The following is a 23,531-nucleotide window of genomic DNA, read 5'->3' as shown; positions in this document are numbered from 1 at the left end:
CTGCCCCGATGGGCTCATATTCTGGCAGGAGAGAACACGCATGTGGAAAGAAAGAATGAAAAGAGTCATCATGGCACAGATGCAAGGCTCCAGAGAAGCAGTGGGGCCCTGGGCCGCCACTGGATTGGGGAGCCCCTGGGACAGGGCAGCCAGGGCGGGTCCCTCTGTGCAGCGGAAACATGGATGGGATCCTGAAGAACATCTGCCCCCGCCCCCCAGCCTCCCCCGCAGCGCTGTGACCCATTCCCCCGGCCCAGAGACACGCATGAAGATGAGGCAGAGCAGAAGAGCAGGTGGCCGCTGCCCCCGATGGCCGGGTTACTGGAGCACTGGGGGAGTGAGCTGGCCATTTACTCTCTTCTTTTGAACCTTTTCTTCTCATCTGTAAATTGGGGGCCACGGCACTCCTTTTCCCCTCACTGTCTCTCCACCTCTGTGTGTCTCAGGACTGCTGTGGACATAGGCAGTGCCTGGGGCCCCAGATGCAGAGTGCCCCTGTGACCGGCATGCCTGGGCTTCGGCAGCTTCATCCTTAGAAGGACCTGGGTCTCTTAAAGCTCACCACGTCAAAGGATGTGTGACCCAGTCTGACCCATCTTGGCCTCCTGGTCTTCGGGGTCAGGGAGTGGCCAGAGGCTGCCCACATGCCCTGTGGCCCCTGTTTGGGCCAGGCACAGGTAGGAAGTGAGCAGAGGATGCCCCCCGTACCAGTCCTGAACAGTTGTCTGGCCTGAGCCCTCAGGTAGGAGGTAGCTAAGGGGAGAAGCAGTCTCCTGTGAAATGATCCACATGTGTGGTCGGTACTCCTGCCACAAGGAGCCGTTGGGTGGCACGGCCTGTCCAGTTCAGCAGCTGCTGGCTCCACCTTTCTGAGTGCCCAGCTTCTTGCCTTCCCAGCATAAACACTCGTGGTGATCCCTTGTGGCTCCGGTAGCTTCCTGGCCTCCCTGAACTTGGCTATGTCTGCCTGCTCTGTGTGACCCTTTCCCACGCCCCCCACACCCAGGCTTGGTCTGCCACCCCTGGGGACCCTTGGGGTGGGTGGGAGGCACCCTGAGTTTGGTAGGGTTGGGCCCGCTGGGCTGCAGGGTAAATAGGTAAGCCGTGCCTGCAGAAGGCCTGGACCCCCACTCCAGTTGCCCGAGCCGCACTCTGTCCCCTGGCCCACAGGCCTTGCCACCGCTCAGGGCTCACTCTTCTTGGCTGGCAGCGCCCAGAAGTAGAGATCAGTGGGGTTGCCTGGCGCAAGTCCTGCAGGGTGTTTATTTTCCCCAGGCTCTTCCCCAGGACCATCTCTCGTGCCCCCCGTCTGGACTGGCTCTGGTCGGAGCGGCGGGAGGACTGTCGGGTACACCGGGGCGGCAAGGGGCCTGTGTGCCTCACTAGCGGGAAGGATGCCAGGTACATCTCAGCGCCTGCCTGCTTGGCCTCCGCCCGAATCACTTTCTCATGCATGATTGTTACAGCGTCGTAATCCTGGAGCTGGGGCGGGGGGTCCTTGGCGATCAGAGCAGGTGCCCCCTGCGGCCTGGTCCCCCCGCACTGTGGTGCTCAACCAAGGCCCTTCCTGTCTTGCGCTTAGGGCCCTGGGTCCCAGGGGTGATCAGTGTGTCCTGGGGACGGGAGTCACCACGCCCCATCCTGGAGGGACTGAAGCAGAGGCCGCCGGGGCCCTGTAGGGGCTCATGGCCCAGGACATCCCCATGTCATTCTTGGTGGGGGGGCATGGGGTGGTGAAGCTCGCGGTTTTGTGATTCTTGCATTCCTGTGCCCATGCTTCTAAGTGCTCGAGAACGTGTGGCCGACCAGCCTCACTCCACGGGATGGATAGACTAACCAACTGCTTATTGCACTCATCACTCTTGGGATCGGTGTGCCCACCTGGGTGCCCCGGTGGGACTGAGGGTGTGCTGGGAGGCAGAGGTGGACCAGGAAGTATGGTGTGGGAGGAGGAGGAGGGTATTTCGGGGGTCTGTGCCAGCTTCCAAAGCTTCCAAAGCCAAACAGTAATCGTTCTGTGTACTTTCCTTGGATGGACCCTTCAGAAGCCCATGTTCTGATTTCCCGCTGCCCCGTGTGTAGTCGGGAAGCAGGAGAACCTTTATGTTCTAAACACGCATGTGCCAAGCGGCTGCGTGGGCATATTTCTCAAGTGCTGTGCTGAGAAAGAGTCCCATGGGCGGATACCGGGAGGGGCTGGGACTACGGGATTAAATGGCATTTACTGAACCTCTTGACTTCAGGCCTTTGATGCTCCCGGTACACTGCGTTTCCCACTCGCTCAGCCCCCGCACCATCCCCTAAGCCCCCTTTCTAGTGCCCTGTCCATAAGACACACTAGACACACTCTGGAATGGGCGGGCCGTAGGTGTTGGGAAACGCGGACAGGATACAGTAAGGTGGTAGCCGAGGTAGGCTCGCTAAGACCATTATTTTTGTATGGGGAACAGGAGCCCTGCGTGGACGTGTTTCCGGTCATGGTGCCCTGTCTCCTTGGCGTGGGGGTGCCCGGCTCACGGGGGCCCCAGGTTGGCTGCTGCTGAGGCCACCCGAGACTGTGGCTGGGGGGGTGCTGCCCCCTGCTGTCAGGTGCTGGAGTCACGTCCCCGCCTTGAGCTAACGCCTGCTCCTTCTTGTCTTTGCTTTTTCAGACCGGGAGTCCATCTTCTTCAACAGTCACAACGTGTCCAAGCCGGAGTCCTCGTCGGTCCTGACCGCGGTATGTTCCTTCCGCTGTGGCGGCCTTCCCTCCTAACATGGGGTGGGGGGTGCCCCTGGCAGTGGGGCTGAGGGCTGAGCTCCAGCAGAGCAGGGAGTGGGGACCAGAGAGCCCCTTTCTTGGCTTGCTGCGGGCCATCACAGCCACACCCGCGGACTTCTGGGCTACTCCCGAGGGAAGATTTTCTAACTTTTCTCCCAGAGTGAGGATCTCCCCACCCACCTCCCAAGTCATGGGGAATTTGAAGCCCTGTTTTCTAATCTTTTTTCCTGATTTATAAAAGGGGGTAGGAGGCAGCATCACACCCGTTTTCCTTTCTCTTTCCTTGTCCACGTGAATCCAGTAAGCGTTTGTTAAGGGCCTGCTAGTACCTCGGTGGGGGCGGGGGTGGCAGTTCCCCGCTGGCAGAACTTGGGCGAGTTCCGTGAACATTGTGGCGGGTCAGGCACTGTCCGAGGTGCCCCACAGCGTCACAGCTGGGCCTCGCCACAGCCTCGCGGGAGCCGGGCAGACAGCTCCGTTTTCTGAAGTGGGGAGGCTCGTGATCAGGAGGGTTGAGTGGCTTCTCCAAACTCACAGGGCTGTTCCTTCAGGGGCCACACTGGCTTACGACCCCAGAGTGGTCTGTTCCGAAGCTGGGTGTCTTGGGAATTTAGGACTTATTCCCTCACTGTACCTGCAGCCAGAGTTAGAAATTTGTCCTGGGGCAGCTGCTTCCATCCCTCTCAAGTCCAGCGGGCTGGCAGTCTCCGCTGCCCCTTGCCCCTGACCTTAGAGCCCTGGGCTGGGTCTCCTGAGTCATGGGTGTGCTGGCTAATCTGGGAGGATTTGCCTGGGTCTTCCTCCCTGTCCTAGGCTGTTCTCACCAGCAGCATCCACAGTCGGCCCCTGCCCCAGGCCTACTCCCCTCCTTCCTGTGCTGGGGGCGCGCACGGGCCCATTCCATCTTGCCTCCCCCCAGCCCAGGCCGCCTGTTCATTTCTTGTTTGTGTCTGGTTCCTCTGAGGAGCCAGCCGTGTGCTGAGGGTTTGACGGAGCACAGGCGTGGACGGGGACCTGGAGGGAGCACCGGTGTCCCTCAAGATGTTGATAGATGTTCCTGGGCCAGGAACAAGTGCCATGGTCAAGGAAGCTTGGAGAAGAGTCAGATTTTAAACAGAACCTCTTGGTGCCTGGCTGTGTGCACTCTAAGATGTAAGAAGCTGTTTTGTGCCAGAAAAGCTTTGCCAGTCGTCTAACCTTCAGAGACTCTAGACTGACGCAGTCCGCAGGGCTTCTTCCCTGAGAGGCTCTCAGTCCTTGAGTGGCCAGGGACTCGCGGTTGGGGAGGGGGATGGCATTCCACAGACTTCCTGGGACGCGATCCCTACCTGTCCCGTGTGGCTCTGGCGGCCCCGGGGGCTGCTCACTGATGCCCAAGGGTCCCAGGTAACGTTCTTAGATAATTACCTGCCTGCTGCTCGGCCCGTTTCTTCATCTGTGAAATGGGAAAGCTTAGGGAGACTTCAGGGCCTCCTCTCTACCTATAGGATGTGCCCCCACCTCCTCCTTCCCCTGCGGGAGGCCCCCAGGACCGACATCACATGAAACAAGACAAGGGCACACACTTAGCCGTACCCTTTCTGTGGGAGATGAGAGCCCCTCCTGCCTTCCTCCCTCCCAGCCGGAGTCCCTCTAGTCCCCCTCAGGGCCTCGTGCAGGGGGCCGCGCAGGGGGCCGCGCAGGGGGCCGCGCAGGGGGCCGCGCAGGGGGCCGTGGCCTAGCCTTGAAGCCTCCCTCCTCCTGTGGAGGCTGCTGAAGCTGAACCCCACCCACACCTAACTGGCGGGCCCCCACACACCAGCGTCTAGGGGACGGGTCAAGAGCGCAGACCCTGGTGAGATGGACTCCAGGGGGTTTCAGACGTGTGGCCCGGGAGGCCTGTTGCCTTGCTGAGCCTGTCTCCCCCTCCTGCCCTGCAGGGTGGTCAGGGGATGCGGGGAGTTGTGGACGCAGAGGACGGTGACCTCCGTCGCCTCCCCATTTCCCAGAGGGTCATCGTCGCCTTTGCGATGACAACCCGGGATCTCTGTGCCTTTGTCTTGTCCTAGGGTGGCTGTTGAGTTTAAGATCATCAAACAGCCTCGGAAGGATTTCTGAGATGCCTTAGCTGAGCTGAGAAAGTGCTTTTCTGAGCAATGTGTTAGGAGACGTGGTAGAGGGCAGCAGAGCCCCTCGCTGGCCCGCCTGGGTGCCGGCTCTTGGCTCCCGCGTCCCCGGTGCCTGTGATTCTATTACCCCATTTCTTGGGGCGAGAAAACCAGACTCCGAAGGGTACAGGACAGCTCAGAGCCTGCAGAGGGATATGGGCGGTGCTGAGGCGTCTGTCTGGCTCTCTCTGACTTGGGGAGGACCCTGTGCCACTGATCCAGTGGCCGAGCGGCCGGGCTGGGCTAAGCCGCTGGCTGGCAGGAGTGACCTCGAGGTGGGTCCTGGCTTGGGCAGGGGCTCAGTGACAAGGGCTTGTCAAAGCCAGGCTGGCACTGCTCCTTAGGAGGTGTTTCCTCTGCTAGGACACTGAGGCAGCAGGGTCATGGGCCCGGGGGCCCTGCAGATTGTGCAGAGCTGGTGGCTGTGGCTTTCACGGGGGACCACTGATGGTGCCCTGGTGTAGGCTCCTTGCTCTGTGTGTGTCTGGAAGTTCCCTATCAGCCATTCTAGCTACTTGTGCTGGGGGAAGGACCATCTGTGCCAGGGTCTGTCCTCAGCCCTCCTGACTCAGCTTATTATTATTATTTTTTAATGGAGTGAAATTCACATAACATACAATGTAGCCATTTTCTTTTTTCTCTTTTTTTTTCTAAAGATTTTTATTTATTTATTTGACAGAGATCACAAGTAGGCAGAGAGGCAGGCAGAGAGAGCAAGGAGGAAGCAGGCTCCCAGCTGAGCAGAGAGCCCGATGCGGGGCTCAATCCCAGGACCCTGGGATTCTGACCTGAGCCGAAGGCAGAGGCTTAACCCACTGAGCCACCCAGGCGCCCCGCAATGTAGTCATTTTCAAGGGAACAGTCCAGGGACATTTAGTCATTCACCGTGTTGTGTAGTCCTCTCCTTCTACCGTGTTCTAAAACATTTTCACCACCTCTGAAGAAAACTCTGTATCCGTTCAGCACTCACCCCGCCTTCCCGGGGGGGAGCACTCACCCCGCCTTCCCGGGGGGGAGCACTCACCCCGCCTTCCCTCTTCCTCCCAGCCCCTGGCAGCCACAAATCTGTTTTTCATCTCAATGAACTTGCCTATTCCGGACCTTTCATAACAGGGTCCTACAATGTGTGACCGATGGTGTTTGGCTTTTTCCGCTTGGCCTGACGTTTTCAGGGTTCGCCCATGCTGTGCCATTGTGTAGCTGAATAATGTTCCGTCATGTGGAAACCAGATTGTGTGTCTGTCCTTGCATTGATGGACACTTGGATGGTTTCCACCTTTAGCTGTCGTGAACAGCGCTGTGACGCTGGCAGACACGAGTGCCCGTCCTCAGGTTGGTGGGTGCATACGCAGGAGAGGCACTGCTGGTCACCTGGTAATTCTGTGTCAGGGTCTGACCCAGCTTCACTTTGAGTCTGATGGGCCTGCCACCCTTCTCCCCCTCTGGCCCCTGAGCCCCACAGCCGCCAGGACTCAGGACTCTGGTATTTATGGGGCATCTCCTGTAACCTTCCGCTGACGGACTTAGAGGCGTCACAGGCCCTCCCTGCCCTAAAATGCAGGTGTGCATCCCTTCATGGCCAGGCCCATACTGTTCCCACCACATCAGCGACCAGCAGAGGAAAGAGGCCTTTTTGGTCCCATTTGCACATGAGCAAACTGAGGCACGGTGAGGCCGAGTACTTTTCCCTGGGACCCCAGGGCTAGGGCTTCAAATCCCTGTCCTCCTGATCCCAAACCCTTTCCAAGGTGGCCCTTCCAGGGGCCAAGCTGGAGCCTATGAAAATCCACGTGTCTGTCCCCGGCTGGCTGGAACTAGAGCAGACCAGCCTTGTGGGGCCGTCCGTCTGGGTTGTTACAGGAACTAAAGGGGTAATGCATACTAGACACTTAATACCTGCCCAGTTGTCTGTGGGACTCGGGGAGTGGCCGTGGGAGTGCTGCTCACCAGGGGTCTGTCCTGCCCCCTTCCAGAGGGGAAGGCCAGGATTTGGGGCACCTGAGTGGGGTCTCTGTGTGTGGTATGGTGTTGCACCACCCCACCTGTGGTCTGACTTGACTTCTGTGTGTGTGTCTGTGTGCGTGTGTGTGCGCACAGCTGGATAAGATCGAGGGCGTGTTCGAGAGGCCGAGCGACGAGGTCATCCGGGAGCTGTCCCGGGCCCTTCGGCAGGCGCTGGGTGTGTCACTCTTCGGGATTGACATCATCATCAACAACCAGACGGGGCAGCACGCGGTCATCGACATCAATGCCTTCCCAGGTGAGCGGCGGAGCCAGGAACCGCCTTCGTCAGTCTGTAGACCCGTGTCCTCAGATGCTGGCACAGGCGGGTCAGGTTGACCAGTCCCTCCCTCCCCGTCGGTGGGGCCTGGGGTCAGCACGGTCCCGCTAGGCCTCAGCCTGCGTGCGGAATGGGTTTGTAGCATGTGGTGAAGTTGGCAGACGAGGTATGCAGGGTAGTAAGGCCTCTCGCGTGGGGTGTGGCACATGACCCAGGCTGAGCGGCTCCTGGGCTGCGTGCCTGACGTGTGTCCCCTGACTCAGCGTGCAGCCAGGCCCAGCCACCATCGCAAGCCTCTGCCCAGGAGACCAAGGCTGGCAGGACACCACTGGCTCTTTCCCAGATCAAGCTGATCTGGGCACAGGTGCAGTGTGACCGCGGCTGCTAGAGCCCTGACGTCAGAGGACAGGGGCACCCGGGGGCTCCTTCTTGACATGGTGGAGCAGAGCCTGGCGGGAAGGGAAGGAGCTACCCCCTGAGGGCTCCGGGAGGGCCTGGGACACGGAGGCCAGAGATGAGCCCTGCCCTGTGGCGTGTTGAGAGCGTAGGGTTTCACTCCGAGGTAGGTGGGAGTGAGTCACCGAGGCCCATGTTGGGACAATGGCCTGTGTTTCTCCAGTCACCCTGGGTGCGCCCTGCACGGAGGCCTGGGTGTTGGTAGAGGTGGGGTTTTGATGAGTAAGGGACGGAATGAGAGAGACCACGGGACGTGGTCTGGGGAACAATGAAAATAAATGAGAGGCTCTAAAGCAGGAAGGACATGAGGGTGAGGACTGTGAGGGCTAGAGGTGGCCATGGATTGGTGGGACAGGGGAGGGGGGTGATGCAGGGCTGTCAGGGTGGAAGTTCTAGAAGGGTGGAGTTGGGAGGTGGTGAGAGCATGGAGCTCTCTGCGTGCGCTTTGGCTCCGTGCAAGGTCCCGAGCCGGCCCCGCCAGCCTGTGCGGTTTGGGCTGGACGACATGAGGCACGTTATTTTCTGGGCAAGTGAGATTGTGGACAGTGGAGGCCACCCCTGCTGCCTGGCCCCGGGCGGGCTCTCCTGTGACAGGAGAGTGTCTGGGCTGTGCTGGCGGCTGTGAGGGCCATCCTGGAGGACGGGTGAGGGTCCCGGCGCCCTCTGAGGCTGGACGGTGAGAAGCAGAGGGCGGTTGGTGATGGAGTGTGAGGAGCGGGCCTTTGGTCCTGCCACGTCCCGCCATTCCTCTTGCCCATGTGTCTTAGCACACCCGGTGGGTGAGTCCGCGAGACCCCGACACCGTGCTTCAGAGGGGCCAGGCACAGGGTGTCTGCCTGTCCACTCGAGCGTGACAGCTTCTCATGCCCTGGGGACAGCTGAATTCAAGGACTAGCCCTTGGGGGCCGCCCACACCCAACTTCGAGTCTCAGCTTGGTGGCTCTAATGTGTCCCCTCAGTTACTGAGCCTCGGTTTCCTGTACATCCCGAGCGTGCTACCTTGAGTTCTGGGAGCCCTGTGCGCCCCACGCCCGCTCTGCCCTGCGCCCGGACCTGTGTCTGCCGCAGCCTGGCCCAGCGCCTGTTACGTCTGTCCCACCCACAGGCTACGAGGGCGTCAGCGAGTTCTTCACAGACCTCCTGAACCATGTGGCCACCGTCCTGCAGGGCCAGAGCGCAGCCACGGCGGCGGCGGGGGACGCGGCCCCGCTGAGGCACAGCAGGCTCCTAGCGGAGCAGGCGGGTGGCCTGGCGGGCGAGCGGACGTGCAGCGCGGGCCCCGGCTGCTGCAGCAACTTGATGGGCCCGGACCCTCCCTGGACGGCAGAGGCCGACGCGGGCGGCGTGGGCCAGGGAGGCACCGCCAAGCTCCCGCACCAGAGACTCGGCTGCACTGCCGCCGTGTCCCCCAGCTTCCAGCAGCACTGCGTGGCCTCGCTGGCCACCAAGGCCTCCTCCCAGTAGCCGTGGAGCCCAGGACCCAGAGGGCGGCGCGGGCCGCAGAGTGCACCTGCTGGGCCGGCAGCTCCCGGCGGTGACGCTCCGACTGAGAATTCCCAGCGATCTGATTCTTCTTCCTCTTCCTCTTCTTCCCTTTTTTTTTTTTTTAAATTTTTAACCTGATTTTCTGATGTCATGATCGAAATAAGGGGTGGTGGAGGGGGAGATGGCAAAGAACCCCAAGTGGTCCAGCCTCGGGGGAGACGGACGTCCCGCCGGATGCCTGCTGTGCAGATGTCTTCACTGGGTTTACACTTGCTGTGTCTTCAACACTAGGTCTGAGTGTAAGGTGGGGTGTGTGTGTGTGTGTGTGCGTGTGCACGCGTGCGTGTGAACGTGTGTGTGTGTGTCCATCCACGTCTGTTCGTCTCGATGGCTGCTGTGGATCAGGCCTCGGGGACCCCGGAGGGGAGCAGGCTTTTAGTGGCTGAGCAGAGCGAGTGAGGGGTTCCTTCTCTCTCTCTTTTCTCCAAGCCCCCTGCACCCAGGCCAGGCCCTCTAGCTGTCCCCCTCCGACTGGCCGCCTCTGCAGCCTTGTGAGGTACAGGGCCTAGAGCCCCGGCCAGGTGTGCAGCTGTCCCTCCCAAGAGCAAGTGAGAGGCACACCTGCTGTTTCCTTGGGGGTTTCCATGCAGGGGGTCTGGGCTGTGGTCTGCCTGCTGCTTGCTCCCAAAAGGGAAGGAGAAGGAAGCTTCCCAGGCAAGGCCAAGGCCTTGAGTTGGCTTCTCTCCACGTCCAGCTTCCTGGGGTCCACCAGGCCCTGGTGGACCATGCAGGGTTCCGTGCAGCCCTGCAGGGGGGCCTCCTGCCCTGACCAGGCACTGCTCCCCAGGACCCAGGACAAGACGGCCTGGTTGGGAGCCCCCGGGCTGATCCTGCCTGTGCCAAGGATTTGGGCTGTGACTTTGGACAGATCACCCCAGGAGTTGCCCGGCCTCTGTGTCCTTATGTCTGATGAGCATTTGAGCCCAGAGAACTCGGAAGGGCAGGCATGAGGCCCCAGCCCCCGACGGGGCAGCCTGCTTCTCTGAGAAGTCAGCCTGATGCACCTCCCCTTGGCCTCAAGGTGTTCGGGGGAAGCTGCCTGTATGCATCACGTCTTTTCACACCCGCCCAGCGGGCCTGCCCACCCTTCCCATACTCACTGTAAGCCCTAAGCACGAAGCCAGCTGAGTGTGAAGGGAGCTGCAGCCCCAGAGAGTAGGAAACTGGTATTCCCTCCTCCATGAGCCTCAGCCCAGCCCCCGATGGCAGCAGATCCCGTGGGCCGCTCAGCTTCCATGGTGCAGTGGGCAGGCCACCCGCCCCTCCACAGAGAAGAGGGCTAGCCATGGGCTTTGTCAGCCTGGATCAGGGTGAACCTGGGTGAGATGCATAGGACCCTCTGAGCATGATCTCGTGTCTTCAGATGTCCCTTCACTTTGAGCAAGTTGGAAAGCCTCTGGGCTGTCCTGCATGGTCTGATGAGGATGGTCCCAGAGAGGCTGTTGGCCTGGGCATTTGGAGGTACCTTCAGGCCTGGCTCAGCAGGGGCGTGGGGGTCACCCACCTTCAGGAAAGGAAGGGCTGGGTGGTGGCCGCCACCGAGCCGGGGCTGGGCCTAGGGGGAGAGCTGGTGCCGTCAGAGCTGCCCGGCTGGCTTGGAACCCGAGGGCCCACCAACTAACTGCGTTTACACGACTTGAGTGTTGAACCCCGATTATAATGTCTGTACGGTGCCTTTCCTAGCCCAACCCTGAGCCCCGGGGAAGCAGGAAAGCGCGACTGGCCTCTTGCACTGCTTTGTCTCCAAAATAAACTACTGAAATCAAACTGCATTTCACACGTGTTTACAGATATTGCTGAAAGTTTATGCCATTCTCCTGGTCTGTTCTTGAAATTCCAGTCCCTATCTGCCTCAAGAACAGGTGCGGGGTGGTGTGGCGTAACCCCCGATGCCAGGTTGGGGCCCCTGGCCAGGTCGTGTTCCTGTGTAACTTAGGTCTACCCCCCCCCCCCCACCCCAGGGTCACGCACGCTCCGCTCCAGGGCCCACAGATCCAGTAGCCGTCACCCGCTGGCCTCGATGCCCGTGGCAAGCAGGGTGACCGCCGCTTCTGGGGGCGGAAACTGAGGGGTGGGGTTCCCCTTCATAAAGACCTGGGAGCAGCAGGTGGCGGCAGAGGGAAGGCCCCCTGTGAGAGCAAGCGGGCCGCTCCTGCCTGGGCTGGTGACCACCATCCGGCAAACACCGTCTCTGATCAAGGGCTTCGCGATCAGAGACAAGGGGAGGGGCCGTCGGTGGGGAGGAGTGTCAGGTAGGTGCACTGATGGTTTTGGGTCCTGGGACACTCTCCACAGAATTCATTGCCCCTCAGGCCTGGCAGTTTCTGCGTCAGGGAAGGAGCCACTGACATGCACCTGGCCTTGGCAGCCTTTTTCGCGGAGGCTTGCTGGTGCTGCCCCTGAGTCAGGGCTGCTGGGAGTGGTCTGCTGTGGTGTGCGTGTGTATCACTTGGAGCCCACCCGGCCAGAACCCCAAGGGCAGTTACAACTCTCATTGCCAAGCATCTGGGTGGTGCCAGGGGGGTGGGCGTGGTGGGGGTCTCAGTGGCCGGGGCTGCTGGAGGCTCTCCTGATGTCAGTGGCTCCAGGAGCAACTGCCAGGGCCGAATTTTGGCTGAGGCCCTGGGTAGGTCCAGAGGGTCACGTGCAAGGTCTCTGCCCTGGGCAACCTGGAGCCAGGGTCTGGGGTTAGGTTCTGCTTACAGGTGCTTTGATTCTAAAATGATGTGACTCCACAGACATCAGGCCCCAACCAAGGGCCGGCTCTTGGTCTCTAACCTCTTCCCAAGGGCTGCGTGGAGTCTCCGGTGTGGCGTCCTTACATTCACGGAGGGGCCTGGTGGGCATGCTGGGCCGGAACCGCTCTGTGTAGCATGGAGGTGGACACAGCTGGAACCCTGGGGAGTCCCACGGTGCAGCCTCTCAGTGGGCCTCCGTCAGTGCTGGAGAGAACAGCTGTGAAAACGACTTCCTCCCTACCCAGAAGCCTGCCCGTGGGCCTCGTGGAAGGTGGAAGGCCCACAGCCAGAAACGAGCTTTCCAGCCAGCGAGGATACCCAGCAGTTGCCTGCCGTGTGGCCACTCTGAGACCAAAGGAGACCGTGTCCTCATCCTATTCTGGAAGCTTGTCGGCTCGGGCACTCACATTGGCCATCGGCCATGCAGCAGACCAATGGCTTCACTCGCGTCCCTGGGGTCTGCATAGGCTTTTCCTCTGTGCTGTAGAAGTGATCATTCGCCCGGCGGGGTCCCCGACAGCCCCTCGCCCTCCACGGGCCTGGCCCGGAGCTGCAGAGACCTGGAGCTGTGCACTGGCTGTCCTGAAGGCCACGGGCGCTGATCCCTGACGAAGTTTCAGGGCGGCTCCCTCCCTCAGCCAGCCTGGCTGGGCCCTGCCCTTCACTGCCCTGCTCCGCCCCGCCCCGCCCTTCTCTGCCAGAGCCCCAGCCTGACGTGATGTGGCTGAGACTCCAGACCCGTGATGGTCTCGCAGGTCCTGCCTTCCGTGAGGAAGGGCCTGTGCCTCTGCCCCTTGTCACTGCGCAGCGTGGCCAGTGTGATCTCCACCCCCAGCCTCCAACACAGACCGTTCGCAGGTGGTCAGACCTGGGCACTCCTACTTCTGGTTCTGACCACAGGCCCCGCCCAGCCCACCTGGAGCCTTTTCCAGGAACGGTTGCATTTCTCCTTTACTTCCAGACTGATCCATGACCGGTGGCTTGGAGGGGCTGTCCCTTCCCCACAGCCTGGCTGACCTCTTCCTCCAGGGCTGTCCGTGGGGTCATCTGTTTTCTCTCAAAAGTCTTCTCCCATAGTGGCTTCACCCCAAATCTGGCGGTTCCAGTTGTAGGGACACCTGTGCTCTGCCACCAGCGCAAATGCTCCGATCCTGTTCCCATAAGCAACAAGCAACATTGACCGGAACCCCAAGCTGCCTTGTGCTTGATTGTGTACATACACTGTTTCTGTGCATAGAGGGACTGTACATAAGATTGCTGCTTCTGGAAAAGCCAGGAAAGGTCCTCCAGCTCTTTTGATGGGGCTCTGTGTCCTGTGTGAATTTTTTTTTTTTTTTAAATTTGTCAGAGAGAGCGAGACAGCACAAGCAGGGGGAGAGGTAGGCAGAGGGAGAGGGAGAAGTGGGTTCCCCACTGAGCTGAGAGCCTGATGCCAGACCTGATCCCAGGACCCTGGGATCATGACCTGAGCCAAAGGCAGACACTCAACCGACTGAGCCCCCCCGGCGCCCCTGTGTCCACGTGATGACAACACAGGTGGCCATCTTTGGGATGGGTTATGTCAGGGACCAGGCGACCCCGTGTTCTCTCTAATAGGTTGTGGTAACGGATGTTTTGGTATCTGACCGCCTCGTGGAATACAGTGTGGTGTTGCGTGTGTTATTTCTCGAACTGTTGGGGGTGGAGTGCACCCTTGAAACGTGTGAAGAAATAAACAGCTTAGAGCTCCAGCCTCAGAGGGTGTCCATCTCTGCCTTGGGATGGTCGGTGGCAACAGTGGGCAGCCCCTCACCGGCCTCACAGGCGAGGCCTAGACCTGCCAGGACCCTTTGTTCAGAGACCTTGTTTCATCATCATCGTGGGTTTATGGTCCAGGCTGCCCGGGCCCTTGGAACCCTCCTCACATCTGAAGAGGAAATTCTATGTGTTCTCTCCATTTTACAGCCAAAGAAACCGATGTCCAGAGCTACAAAGTCACTTGCCCAGAGTCCCATGGCTAAAAAGTAGCCCAGAAAGGAGTTGCTCCAGCGGAAGTAAACCTCCACTTGTCCCTTTGCCCAAATCCACCCCCCACCCCCGAGTCAACGGGGGAAACATCCACAGAAACCAGAAAGCCCAGAGCAGATTTATTTTTCCTTAGATAAATTTTGTACAGAATATATTACAGTTAGGAGGTGTCAGCTTTCACCAAAAGGTCAGAAATTATTGCAGTTGTGCCCAATGGCTCTGACAGTGGAAAGGAAACTTCTAGAAAGCTGCCTGTGTCCAGAGAGAAAAGATCACCATTTAACGTTGTGGTGGGGGCGTCGGGGGTGGAGAGGGGGTCTGCCCTGCAGAGGGCGCACTGGGGCGGGAGTCAAGAGCTGGAAGAAAGGAGTGAGGGGGGCACCGGGGTAGCCTGGGCTTGGGCAGGCTGGGAGCAGCCTCTCTACCAGAAGCAGCACCCGGGCCGTCTGGCCAGGACCTGCAAAGGGGACAACAGAGCCGGGGACCACTGGCTGCCTCGGGGCCCTGGCTGGGCCGGGGGTGGCGGGTGGGGCGTCAGCCCCGCCGCAGCGCCTGCAGCTGGTGGGCCACCTTCTCCAGCTCCGCCTTGATGACTGCCAGGCTCTCCAGCTCCTGGTCCTAGGAGAGAACACCACGGCTCCGGCAAGGACTGGGCCAGCTGGTGGGTGGCGCAGTCTGCCAGATGGGCTGTGCCGCTGGCCAGCTGTGTGACCTCAGACAGGCAGCTTTGCCTCTCTGAGCCTTAGGGCCTGCATTCATACCATGGGGATGGGGGATGCTGTCCTGCTGGGATTACTGAGGGTTACTGTGCACAAGAAATGGAGAGGGAGGGAACAGGGGCCCCGACCCCACACAGTCCCTGGTGGCTTCAGATCCAGACCAGCCTCTTCCTGAATGGCTCTGGGCAGACGTGGAAAACGAGGCCTCCTTGCCCTCCAGTGCTCTTCCCAGGCCCCCCACCCCAGGGCCCAGTGACCCCAAGGGCAAGGCCAGGCTTCCCTGAGGGAAGGACCGTGGACCTTTGGCACAGGCTCGAGGGGATGAGAGCTGTCCTCTACCTGCTGAGGGTGGCGTGGATCGTTGGTCCCCATCATGGAGGCCCCCAGCTCTGGCTGCCAGGGTGGTTCAGGGCAGAGGACCCTTTTGGGAGCCCTGCTCTGTGCCTCAGCCTCAGGAAGATTCTAGGACCCCCTGAGCCCAGACTGATGCCCACAAGCCCATACCCGGGGACTCGGAGCAGGGGTCTAGGAAGGCCATGCCCCCACACCCAGTCTTGACCTGCTGGGTACCAGGCTGTTGAGGACAGCCACTGGGGCTGCTTGGAACAGATGGACAGTGGTTGTCATGGAAATAGGGACCCTGGAGACCTCTGTCTTGGAGTAGCCCCGGGGGCATGAATTTGGTGATGGCTGGAGCATTTGTAGGAAGACCCTTGGGCTGTATGGAGGGGACCCTGCCTTTGTCCTGTCCACATGGCCCGCCCTGAGTCCAAGCTCCCTCTGCCTGTGGAGAAGGCAGGCTAGCAGGCACCTCACGGCACCCTGCTCTCTCCAGCTTCTGTGGGTGAGGAAGGGGGTGGTCAGAGGTGCCCTCGCTTGTCCTGGTCCAGAGCTAGGGGTGGAGGGCAGTCTCCCGAGGACATTGACAGATGACCTCTCCTAGCTCCAGCTGCCTGGGAATGTTCTCTCAGGCTGCAAAGAACCTGGTCCCCACAGAGAGAGAGGGTTGGCGCCCGGGGAAGGGACTGCACCCTAATCTGGAGGGGCAGTGAGCACTGGGGCCACGGAGAGGTCCCAGACCCCGTGGGGCCCTGATTCCTACCTGGGCACTGAGCCTGGACCACAGACCCCTCAGGCCTCCTCCAGCTCCGAGATGGCATTGCCGGTCTGCCACAGACCCCAGCTCGCACCTCCTCACCTCCGGGGGGGCTATGTCCCAGCACCCCAGTGAGCTAACCAAGGATCCCTGGACACGGCCAGGTTTTGAAAGCACGTGTGTGTCCTGACCATAATAATGAAGTAAGTAGAAAGGACTCCTTACCCCCATTTCTCAAATGGGGGAACCATAGAGGCTCAGAGAAGGGCAGCAACCCACCCAAGGTCACACAGCTAGGAAGAGGCAGAACCAGGGCCTTCTGGAGCATCTGTGCCCCCCTCCCCCACTCACCACCAGGTGCTGAGGTCCCACTGGCCCTGGTGCTGCCCCAGGGGACAGAGGCAGGGTCTGAACCTAGGAAGGGGGTGTGCCTGGGCTGCCTGGAGGCCAGGAGAGGTTGGTGCTGGATCAGCCCACCCTCAGGAGCTTCCCAGGATGCCACCTGCTCTTTCACGACCCCTCCTCCCAGGCCCCCCCAGCTCTCTTGGGGCCAATGGGCTCCCCCCACCCCACCCCAGACCAGACCCTGCCAGGTCCTGGCCTTTCCAAGCTTCCTGTGTCGACAGCTCCACTCAAACCCGCAGAGCCCCTCTGTCACTGACCTCCAGAGCTGAGACCTACTCAGTGCCCCAGGGATGGGCTTCCCCACCCTCTCCTGCCCCGTGATCTGAGCATTTCCCTCTCCTGCCTGCGGCACTCGCCGCCCCCCCCCCCCCAGCGCCGCCCCAGCGCTGCCCAGCTCCCTCAAGCCCCCCTCCCCCTCACCCCTGCCACCTACATGCCTCTCTCTTCTCAGACCCATGGGGACTGATTGTGCCCCCTCCGTGGGGCAGGGGGCTGCATGTCTAGCTGGGCCCACACTCCGGAGGCCTGGCCCGGGGCCGGCACCCGCCCTGTACCAACCTCTGGTCTGCGGTTGGCGCTGCCCTCCTCCTCCTTCTTCTCCTCCGGGTAGCTGCGCACCTGGAGGGGCAGGCCCGCCTCCACGCTGTCCTCCTGGGAGGACGGCCTCCAGCCTCGACGCAGCTGCAGCTCAGGGCCCCCGAAGTTGTAGGCCCGGGCCCGGAAGGAGAGCTTCATGGAGCGGTCAGGGTCATCCTCCTCGTCCTCCCCCTCCAGCCGCTTCTTGGCCGTCAGCTCCTTGGCCAGCTGGTCCATCTTGCTCCATTCCTTGGCATCCTCCCACTTCTTGGAGAGCTGCTCCTCCTCCTGTTCCCGCTCCAGCTCCCTGTTCTTCCCGCCCGGGAAGGGGCCTTGAGGTGCCTCTGCCATCTCCTCCTCCTGCCGGGAGTGCGCCCGTTCCCCCTTCCCCTGGGGGCGCTGAGCCTCCTCAGCCCCAGACTTCCTGGCTCCATCGATGGCCAGAGCCTCGGACCAACCTGGAGCAGCTGGTGGACAAGAGCAGGAGATTGAAGGAGGGAGCACCACTTCCCCTGGTCCCCGCCACTCCCTGCCGCCTCTCTGGCCATTGCTGTGACCGCACTCAGGGTCCGTGATTCCACTTGGAGGAAAAACCATCTTGATAGAGCACTTTGCAAGACCCTCTCAAAGCTCTGAGGAGTGGGCTGGCAGGAGGCTGCCTCTTCTGTGCACCCTCTTCTCCAGGAAGCCCTGATCCGGGGCCACCCAGCTGTGGAGGGAGGAAAGGCCCTGAGAAGGCCCTCATGAGTTGCCAGGAGCTCACATAAACCCTGGGTGAAGCTGACACTGTCCCTAGACCAGCCTGTTTTCACCTGTCATGCTGTCCCTCTGTTCCTGAAGCTCACCCAGCCTGCAGAGCCCCTCTGGTCTCCTGGCTCAGAGGGGAGGGGCTTTGTGGAACAGTGGGAGATGCAGGGTTTTGGAGTCAGACAAACTTGGGTTGGAATCTCAGCTTCTACTGCAAATTAGCTGTGTGACCTTGGGCAAATTACTTAACCTCTCTGAGCTTCACTTTTCCATCTGGGAAATGGAGATACTACCTACCTTTCCGGGTTGTTGTGAAGGTGGAATGCGATCGTAGATGCGGTCCTTCTTCCCACCCTCCCCCTCTCCCTGACACACTTGTTCGGTCTCAGACATCATACATACTCTCGCCCCTCTGGGTCTCCTTGTAGCTGAGGCTTGGGTGGGGGTTAAATGCCTCGGTGGGGCCTTCTTCAGGGACAGCCTTCTCTCCAGCCTCTGCGCCCTCCTCCTCTTCCTCTTCTCGCTTGGTCTGCTGCCCTTTCTCTGCATCCATGACCTTCTCTCTGTCCACCAGGCCCTGGGGGTGGCTCTGGCTGTCTTCCTCAGCCAGTGGGTCTGGGTGTTTCTGGCTGGGAAGTTTGTCTCGGGGATCAGGGTTGGCGGCCTCCTGCTCCCCCAGGGCCTGACTGTCCTCCTCGAACTTGGACCCCTGGCCGGGCTCCGGGGAGGCCTGGGGCCTGGCTCCATCCGTGTCTCCACCATTCTCTGTCTCTTTAGGATCTTCTCTTTTCTCCGTAGCATCCTTGGAGGACACTTCTCCCATTGCTTCTGCAGAAACAACAGTCAGGCCCTGATGACCAGGCTGCACGCGCGGGCTCCCGAGAGCCCGATTTCACAACCTAGTCCTTGTATCTTTTGGTTTCCGTCAAGTGCGGCCCAAGACACTCACGCCAGATTAGCATTGCCTGCTCCGTGTCTGGGTTTGATCTGAATACAATTGGGAGATGCTTCTTTCTTTGGAATTCTACTTCTTAAAGTAGGAAGTGATTAAACAAAACAAAACAAAACAACTACCACCTTGAAAATAACCCCAGAATTGAAAATTAGGACATCAGCTTAATTGCTGTATGACCTTGGGCAAATATCGTAACCTCTCTGTGGACAAGGCACCATTACTGCAACTTCGTTCTCCCTTCCACGCGAGGCTGGAGTGTCCTGTGGAAGCGCCCCATTCCTATTTGTACAGTTTCATTAAAAGGCATTTTTCTGGTGGCTGCCTTTTCACCAGTAAAAACCCCTCCCAGCTCTAGAACAATTACTGTTGGACCAAACACTACCAAGTGCATTCCACCGTTTGCCAGGGACCCCCGGTGATGGTGTTCCCATCCCTTCTACAGAAGCTCTCTCCCCGACTCTCAGACAAGTCACATGACTTCTCCAAGTTCACACCCCATAAGCAGCAGGGCCTTGGATCCAAGTCTCCAAATGTCAATTACAGGGTGCTCTTTGCGCGACACACAGCTGCCTCCCCCACGAAGATAAGGAGATAAGAACAGTAGTTACAAGATCAAAGATTGCTAGGGGTCAAGGACCCCCTCCTTTAGGCACTATAAAGTACCTAGCTATCATTTTGATCTTCCCTGTACAAATGGGGAACTGAGGCCCAGAGAGGTTTCAGTACCTTGTAGCTTCCAGGTGGTCCGGATAGTAGATGTCCACTGAGATCCCTGGTTCTAGAACCTGGCCGATCCACCCACCTCCCACGTGCTAACAGCAGGCCTCGAGGAGGCCGTTGATGACTGTTTCCAGGCAGGAGGATGAGTACTGGGGCATCCCCTTGATCTAGCCCGTGATCTCTTTGACCTTTAGAAGCTCTCTGGCTCCAAGAAAAATGACCCAGTTTCATTCAGTGTTTGAGACCTACAACAGGACTCTCCCTCGGCATGACCAAGTGCCGGGTGGACAGGTGCTGCGTGATGGTGGGGGGTGTGGGGGAGTGGGTTCTGCTGCAATGGACTCTGGGACAATCCAGCATCGAGCCTGCCCTCCTGCCAGGCCAGAGACTTCCTGCCCTGAGTGTGAGCCCCTATGGCAGGCAGACGGGACTGACCTGGGACTCTGGAGTGAAGTAGACCCAGATTCCCATCTCTAGTTACGCTGCTTACCTTGGACAAGGTACTGAAACCTCTCTGGGCCTCAGTTTCCCCATTTGTACAGGGAAGATCAAAATGATAGCTAGGTACTTCATAGCGCCTAAAGGAGGGGGTCCTTGACCCCTAGCAATCTTTGATCTTGTAACGACTGTTCTCATCTCCCGCCCTCCTCCCTCTCCAGCCTCGGGCTAGACCGGCCGGCCGGCTCTGACCTGTCAGCTCGGCCTGGTCATTCTGTTTCTCCAGAGCCTCTGAGAGTCCATCCTCGAAACTGCTGTGTTTCTTCTGATGTGCCCTCTCCTTGGCACCTGGTATGAGAAAAGGGGAGGGGGAAAGAAAGAAAAGGAGAAAAAAAGTTCCATTTAGCCACGCCCAGCCTCTGCATTTTTGTGAGTGTGAAGGCTTCCATTTCCTTATCTGTAAACGGCAGGTCAGTTGCAAGCCTGCCTAACGGGACACTGAGGGGGCAAGAGCTCCAGGTTGGGGGCGGGGGGTGCTGGCTGCCCCTGCCCTCTCCCAGCTTCCCAGCTGGGACCCATCAGGCTGCCACAGCACCTCTCCACACTCACGTTTCTCCCCTGGGGAGTGAGAACAAGCATTGTCTGCTACCTTGGACAACCATAAAGACTCAGACAGACCAGAGGGTCCCAGGGATGGGAAGAAAGAGTGGGGGGTCCCTCTGCTCCTGGTAGTTAGGGGGACCCTGCAGCAGGAGTTGCAGTGACTGCTAGTCCCCTCATGGGCAATCTTGAACCAGGCAATCGCTGCTCCCCTGTACCCGGTAAATCCAGGTCCTTGGGAGAAGGCCAAGCAGGTGCCTGAGCTCCAGCCCCGGGCTGCCACCTGCTGATATCCACACATCCCTCTCCCTGTGTTGGCCCCGGGCTGCTGCTGCTACTTCCTCTGACTATCCCCATCTGTGCCCAGTTCCAGATGATGGGGTCTCTCAGCCAGGCCAACTCTGCAGATGCTGCTGTGATTTCCCCACACTGGGAATCGTGGGGATGGGAGCAGATGCACCTGTCACAGCGGCTGCAGGCCAGGGAGTCTGCCCAGATTTGACCCCGGGCAGACCTCTGCCTAGTCACTCCTTGCTCTGTGATCTGGGGTAAGTGGAGCTTTCCGAGCAGCAGGTGCTCACCTACAGGACGGGGCTGCCACTTGGGAAGCCCTAAGACAGAGGTACTCGGAAGTCGCTTTGAGAGTGTAGAAGAGGGAGTGGACAGGTGGCTGGGTAGGTGGATGGACAGGCAGACACCTAGCTACATCCTGTACTCTTTTAACAGAAAACAATAATAGGGACACGTCTTGAAAATGGCTCATATTGGATACACACACATCTGTGTGTACATAGACATTTCAGGACACCTCCTCCTAGAACAGTCTCTGTTGACACTATCTTTAATTATTTAAATGTAATACGTTAGTCATTCAATATTTATTTTTGAAATTATCATATTGCAATAAAATATTTAACATTTAGCTAAAAACAAATCCCACCAGGGTCAATGGAGATGAAGTGGGAAGCAAGGAAGAGCCATGGCTCTAGCCAGCACCTGCTCCATGCCGGGCCCTCACCCAGACGCCCGGCACCCATTCTCACAGGTGGCCTGTTCTGTCACAAGGGTCTCTGAGGGGGGCTTCCCAGAGCTGGAGCAGCTTTCATGCCTCCCACCTCACCCGAGACCAAAGCCCAGCCCTGAGGATGGAACCTTACTTCCTTTGGAAACTGATGCGAAATTCCCCACAAGGGCCCATGCTGGGGTAGAGGTACGGGGCCAGGGGCCTGCCCCTGATAAGCAGCCGCTCCCCACAGAGTATCAGCGTGGGGCAGAGGCAGGGCCAGAACCCATTTTTTCCCCAGCTTGCCAGGGAGTCTGTGTCTCCCGTGAACCCACGAAGGAATCTGTGGGTGGGCATCTGACAACAGTCTAACTCTCTAGGCTCTGCTTAAATACCCTCAGTGACAGGGAGCTCACTACCTTACAAAGTCACTCCAGTCTCAAGAGTGTCAGTGGATTTTCTTAATCTTTTAGAGAAAGACATAATTTACTCTAAAACATGCTGAAAGTCTGGTCTGAGTTTGGGAGGCAAGCAAGACCTTTGCTGTCCCCATCTACCCTTTGAGCAGAAGCTCACTAGGGGAAAGGGGTCCCTCTTCTCTCCTGGAAACCAATTTGCTCTTCAGTTAAAGGGGTCCTCTCTGCAACGTAGTCTTAAATGCGTCCCCCACTGAAATGACTGATCCCCAGAGATGGCGGGGTATTAGGTGAGCTTCATCTGGTCTTGGCATGTCCTTAACTTACCGTGTGACCTTGGACAAGTCACGCAACCTCTCTGGGCCTTAATCTCTTTAACTGTATCCATGCCAGATTGGAGAGGATTACCTTTCTGTAATTGCAGGGCAATAACCGAATCAGAGAGAACTAGGACCTCGCTCAAACTTCCACCCTGGTTTTCTCTCAATTACTGGAATTTACCCAGATTCCTAAGCAGGGACTGGAAAATACCTTGAAGAGCAAGGTCTTGGAGCTCTTTCAGCAAATTCTGATGTCGCAGGATTGAGAGGATCCGCTCATCTGCAATGAAGGAGAGTCGTTATGGGTGGTTTCCAGAGGAGAGCAGAGAAAGAGATTACCATCAACATTTTCAGCTGAGCACAAGGAATTTATTTTGGAGACTCCAAACCTGCGTGGTGGCTGCAAGATCGGGTCTTGAGATAGCACTGGAGGTGGCCTCCTTCCCAAGCAGCCAGCACATCCTTTGGCCTCAGGAAGGTCAGCTGCTGGCCCGGCCCCCAGACATCACCCAGGAGACGCCAGCCCCGCAGGGGAGGTAGGGGTGTCCTGCCCCATGTGTTTCCATCTCCGTGTCTGCTCGAGGGTTTACTCCACCTGGACTAACCTTTCTTGATTTTTCTACTGATTTCTAACTTTCTCTGAAAGTCCAACCCCAATGTGAATGGTGGAGCCCTCCAACAGCTGGGTAAAACTTGACCGCTCAGCTAGAAACACTTTGGACTTGCCCTGCCCAACCGACGACAGTCCTTTACTCATCACAAACCTACAGATTGTCTGCCGGGTGCCAGTGGCTGTTCAGGGCTCTGGGGACATAGCAACACAACATCTCTGTCCACAGGGTGGACAAGGTGACTTGCTGTTCTGACCCTGGTTTCATTCTGCCTGGAATTCTAGTTAATTGTGCTCCTCTCTGTTCTGTCTGCTCATCTGTAAGCTCCGGGAGCACTGGGCTGTGACCCTCTCATCTCTCTAGACCTCTCCCTCACTAGCACAGGCCAGGCCAGGCACTTGATCAGTGACTGCTGAATTAAATCACTGGGTTCTGCCCAAAGTCACACACCCATATCCTCACTCCCCAGCCACACGGGCCCAGCCCCTCCCATCCCCAGCCTTTGCCCATACCTCCTCTGAGTGTCTCGAAACACTCCTGGCTGACAGGCATGGGGCTGGGCTTGGAGAGCGTGTCAGAGATGACCTCAACGATGCACTTCATCACCTAGGAAGAGAGTGGGGGCGGGCTGGGACTAGTTAATTGTGCTCCTCTCTGTTCTGTCTGCTCATCTGTAAGCTCCGGGAGCACTGGGCTGTGACCCTCTCATCTCTCTAGACCTCTCCCTCACTAGCACAGGCCAGGCCAGGCACTTGATCAGTGACTGCTGAATTAAATCACTGGGTTCTGCCCAAAGTCACACACCCATATCCTCACTCCCCAGCCACACGGGCCCAGCCCCTCCCATCCCCAGCCTTTGCCCATACCTCCTCTGAGTGTCTCGAAACACTCCTGGCTGACAGGCATGGGGCTGGGCTTGGAGAGCGTGTCAGAGATGACCTCAACGATGCACTTCATCACCTAGGAAGAGAGTGGGGGCGGGCTGGGACT

General features: G+C 58.9%; 2 protein-coding genes across 6 annotated transcripts in view; one reads left to right on the top strand and one right to left on the bottom strand.

The window, feature by feature from the left end:
• Positions 1-10,957, top strand: part of ITPK1 (inositol-tetrakisphosphate 1-kinase) — a 168,036-nt gene extending 157,079 nt beyond the window's left edge. For 2 of the 3 annotated variants that reach the window (XM_059373850.1, XM_059373852.1), the window contains 4 exons: positions 1,276-1,401; positions 2,652-2,719; positions 7,006-7,168; positions 8,751-10,957. In XM_059373850.1, coding sequence (XP_059229833.1) covers positions 1,276-1,401; positions 2,652-2,719; positions 7,006-7,168; positions 8,751-9,109 — 716 coding nt within the window. In that variant the 3' untranslated portion in view covers positions 9,110-10,957. The remainder of the gene's footprint in view (positions 1-1,275; positions 1,402-2,651; positions 2,720-7,005; positions 7,169-8,750) is intronic. The other variant, XM_059373851.1, reaches the window with a different exon arrangement.
• Positions 10,958-14,041: 3,084 nt separating this feature from the next.
• CHGA (chromogranin A) overlaps positions 14,042-23,531 on the bottom strand; it is a 12,969-nt gene continuing 3,479 nt past the window's right edge. The window contains exons 3-8 of one of the 3 annotated variants that reach the window (XM_059373849.1): positions 23,408-23,501; positions 22,142-22,210; positions 19,844-19,939; positions 17,881-18,306; positions 16,714-17,198; positions 14,042-14,553 (exon numbers count right to left, since the gene is read on the bottom strand). In XM_059373849.1, the coding sequence (XP_059229832.1) occupies positions 14,470-14,553; positions 16,714-17,198; positions 17,881-18,306; positions 19,844-19,939; positions 22,142-22,210; positions 23,408-23,501 (1,254 nt within the window). In that variant the 3' untranslated portion in view covers positions 14,042-14,469. Of the gene's footprint in view, positions 14,554-16,713; positions 17,199-17,880; positions 18,307-19,843; positions 19,940-22,141; positions 22,211-23,053; positions 23,147-23,407; positions 23,502-23,531 lie in introns of those variants that run through there. The other 2 variants (XM_059373847.1, XM_059373848.1) reach the window with 2 other exon arrangements.

This window comes from Mustela nigripes, chromosome 13 (assembly GCF_022355385.1).
Source record: "Mustela nigripes isolate SB6536 chromosome 13, MUSNIG.SB6536, whole genome shotgun sequence".
In the NCBI taxonomy this organism is placed as follows: domain Eukaryota; kingdom Metazoa; phylum Chordata; class Mammalia; order Carnivora; family Mustelidae; genus Mustela; species Mustela nigripes.
The sequence above is the reverse complement of the archived record's forward strand: the minus strand, read 5'-3'. Positions and strand labels throughout refer to the sequence as shown.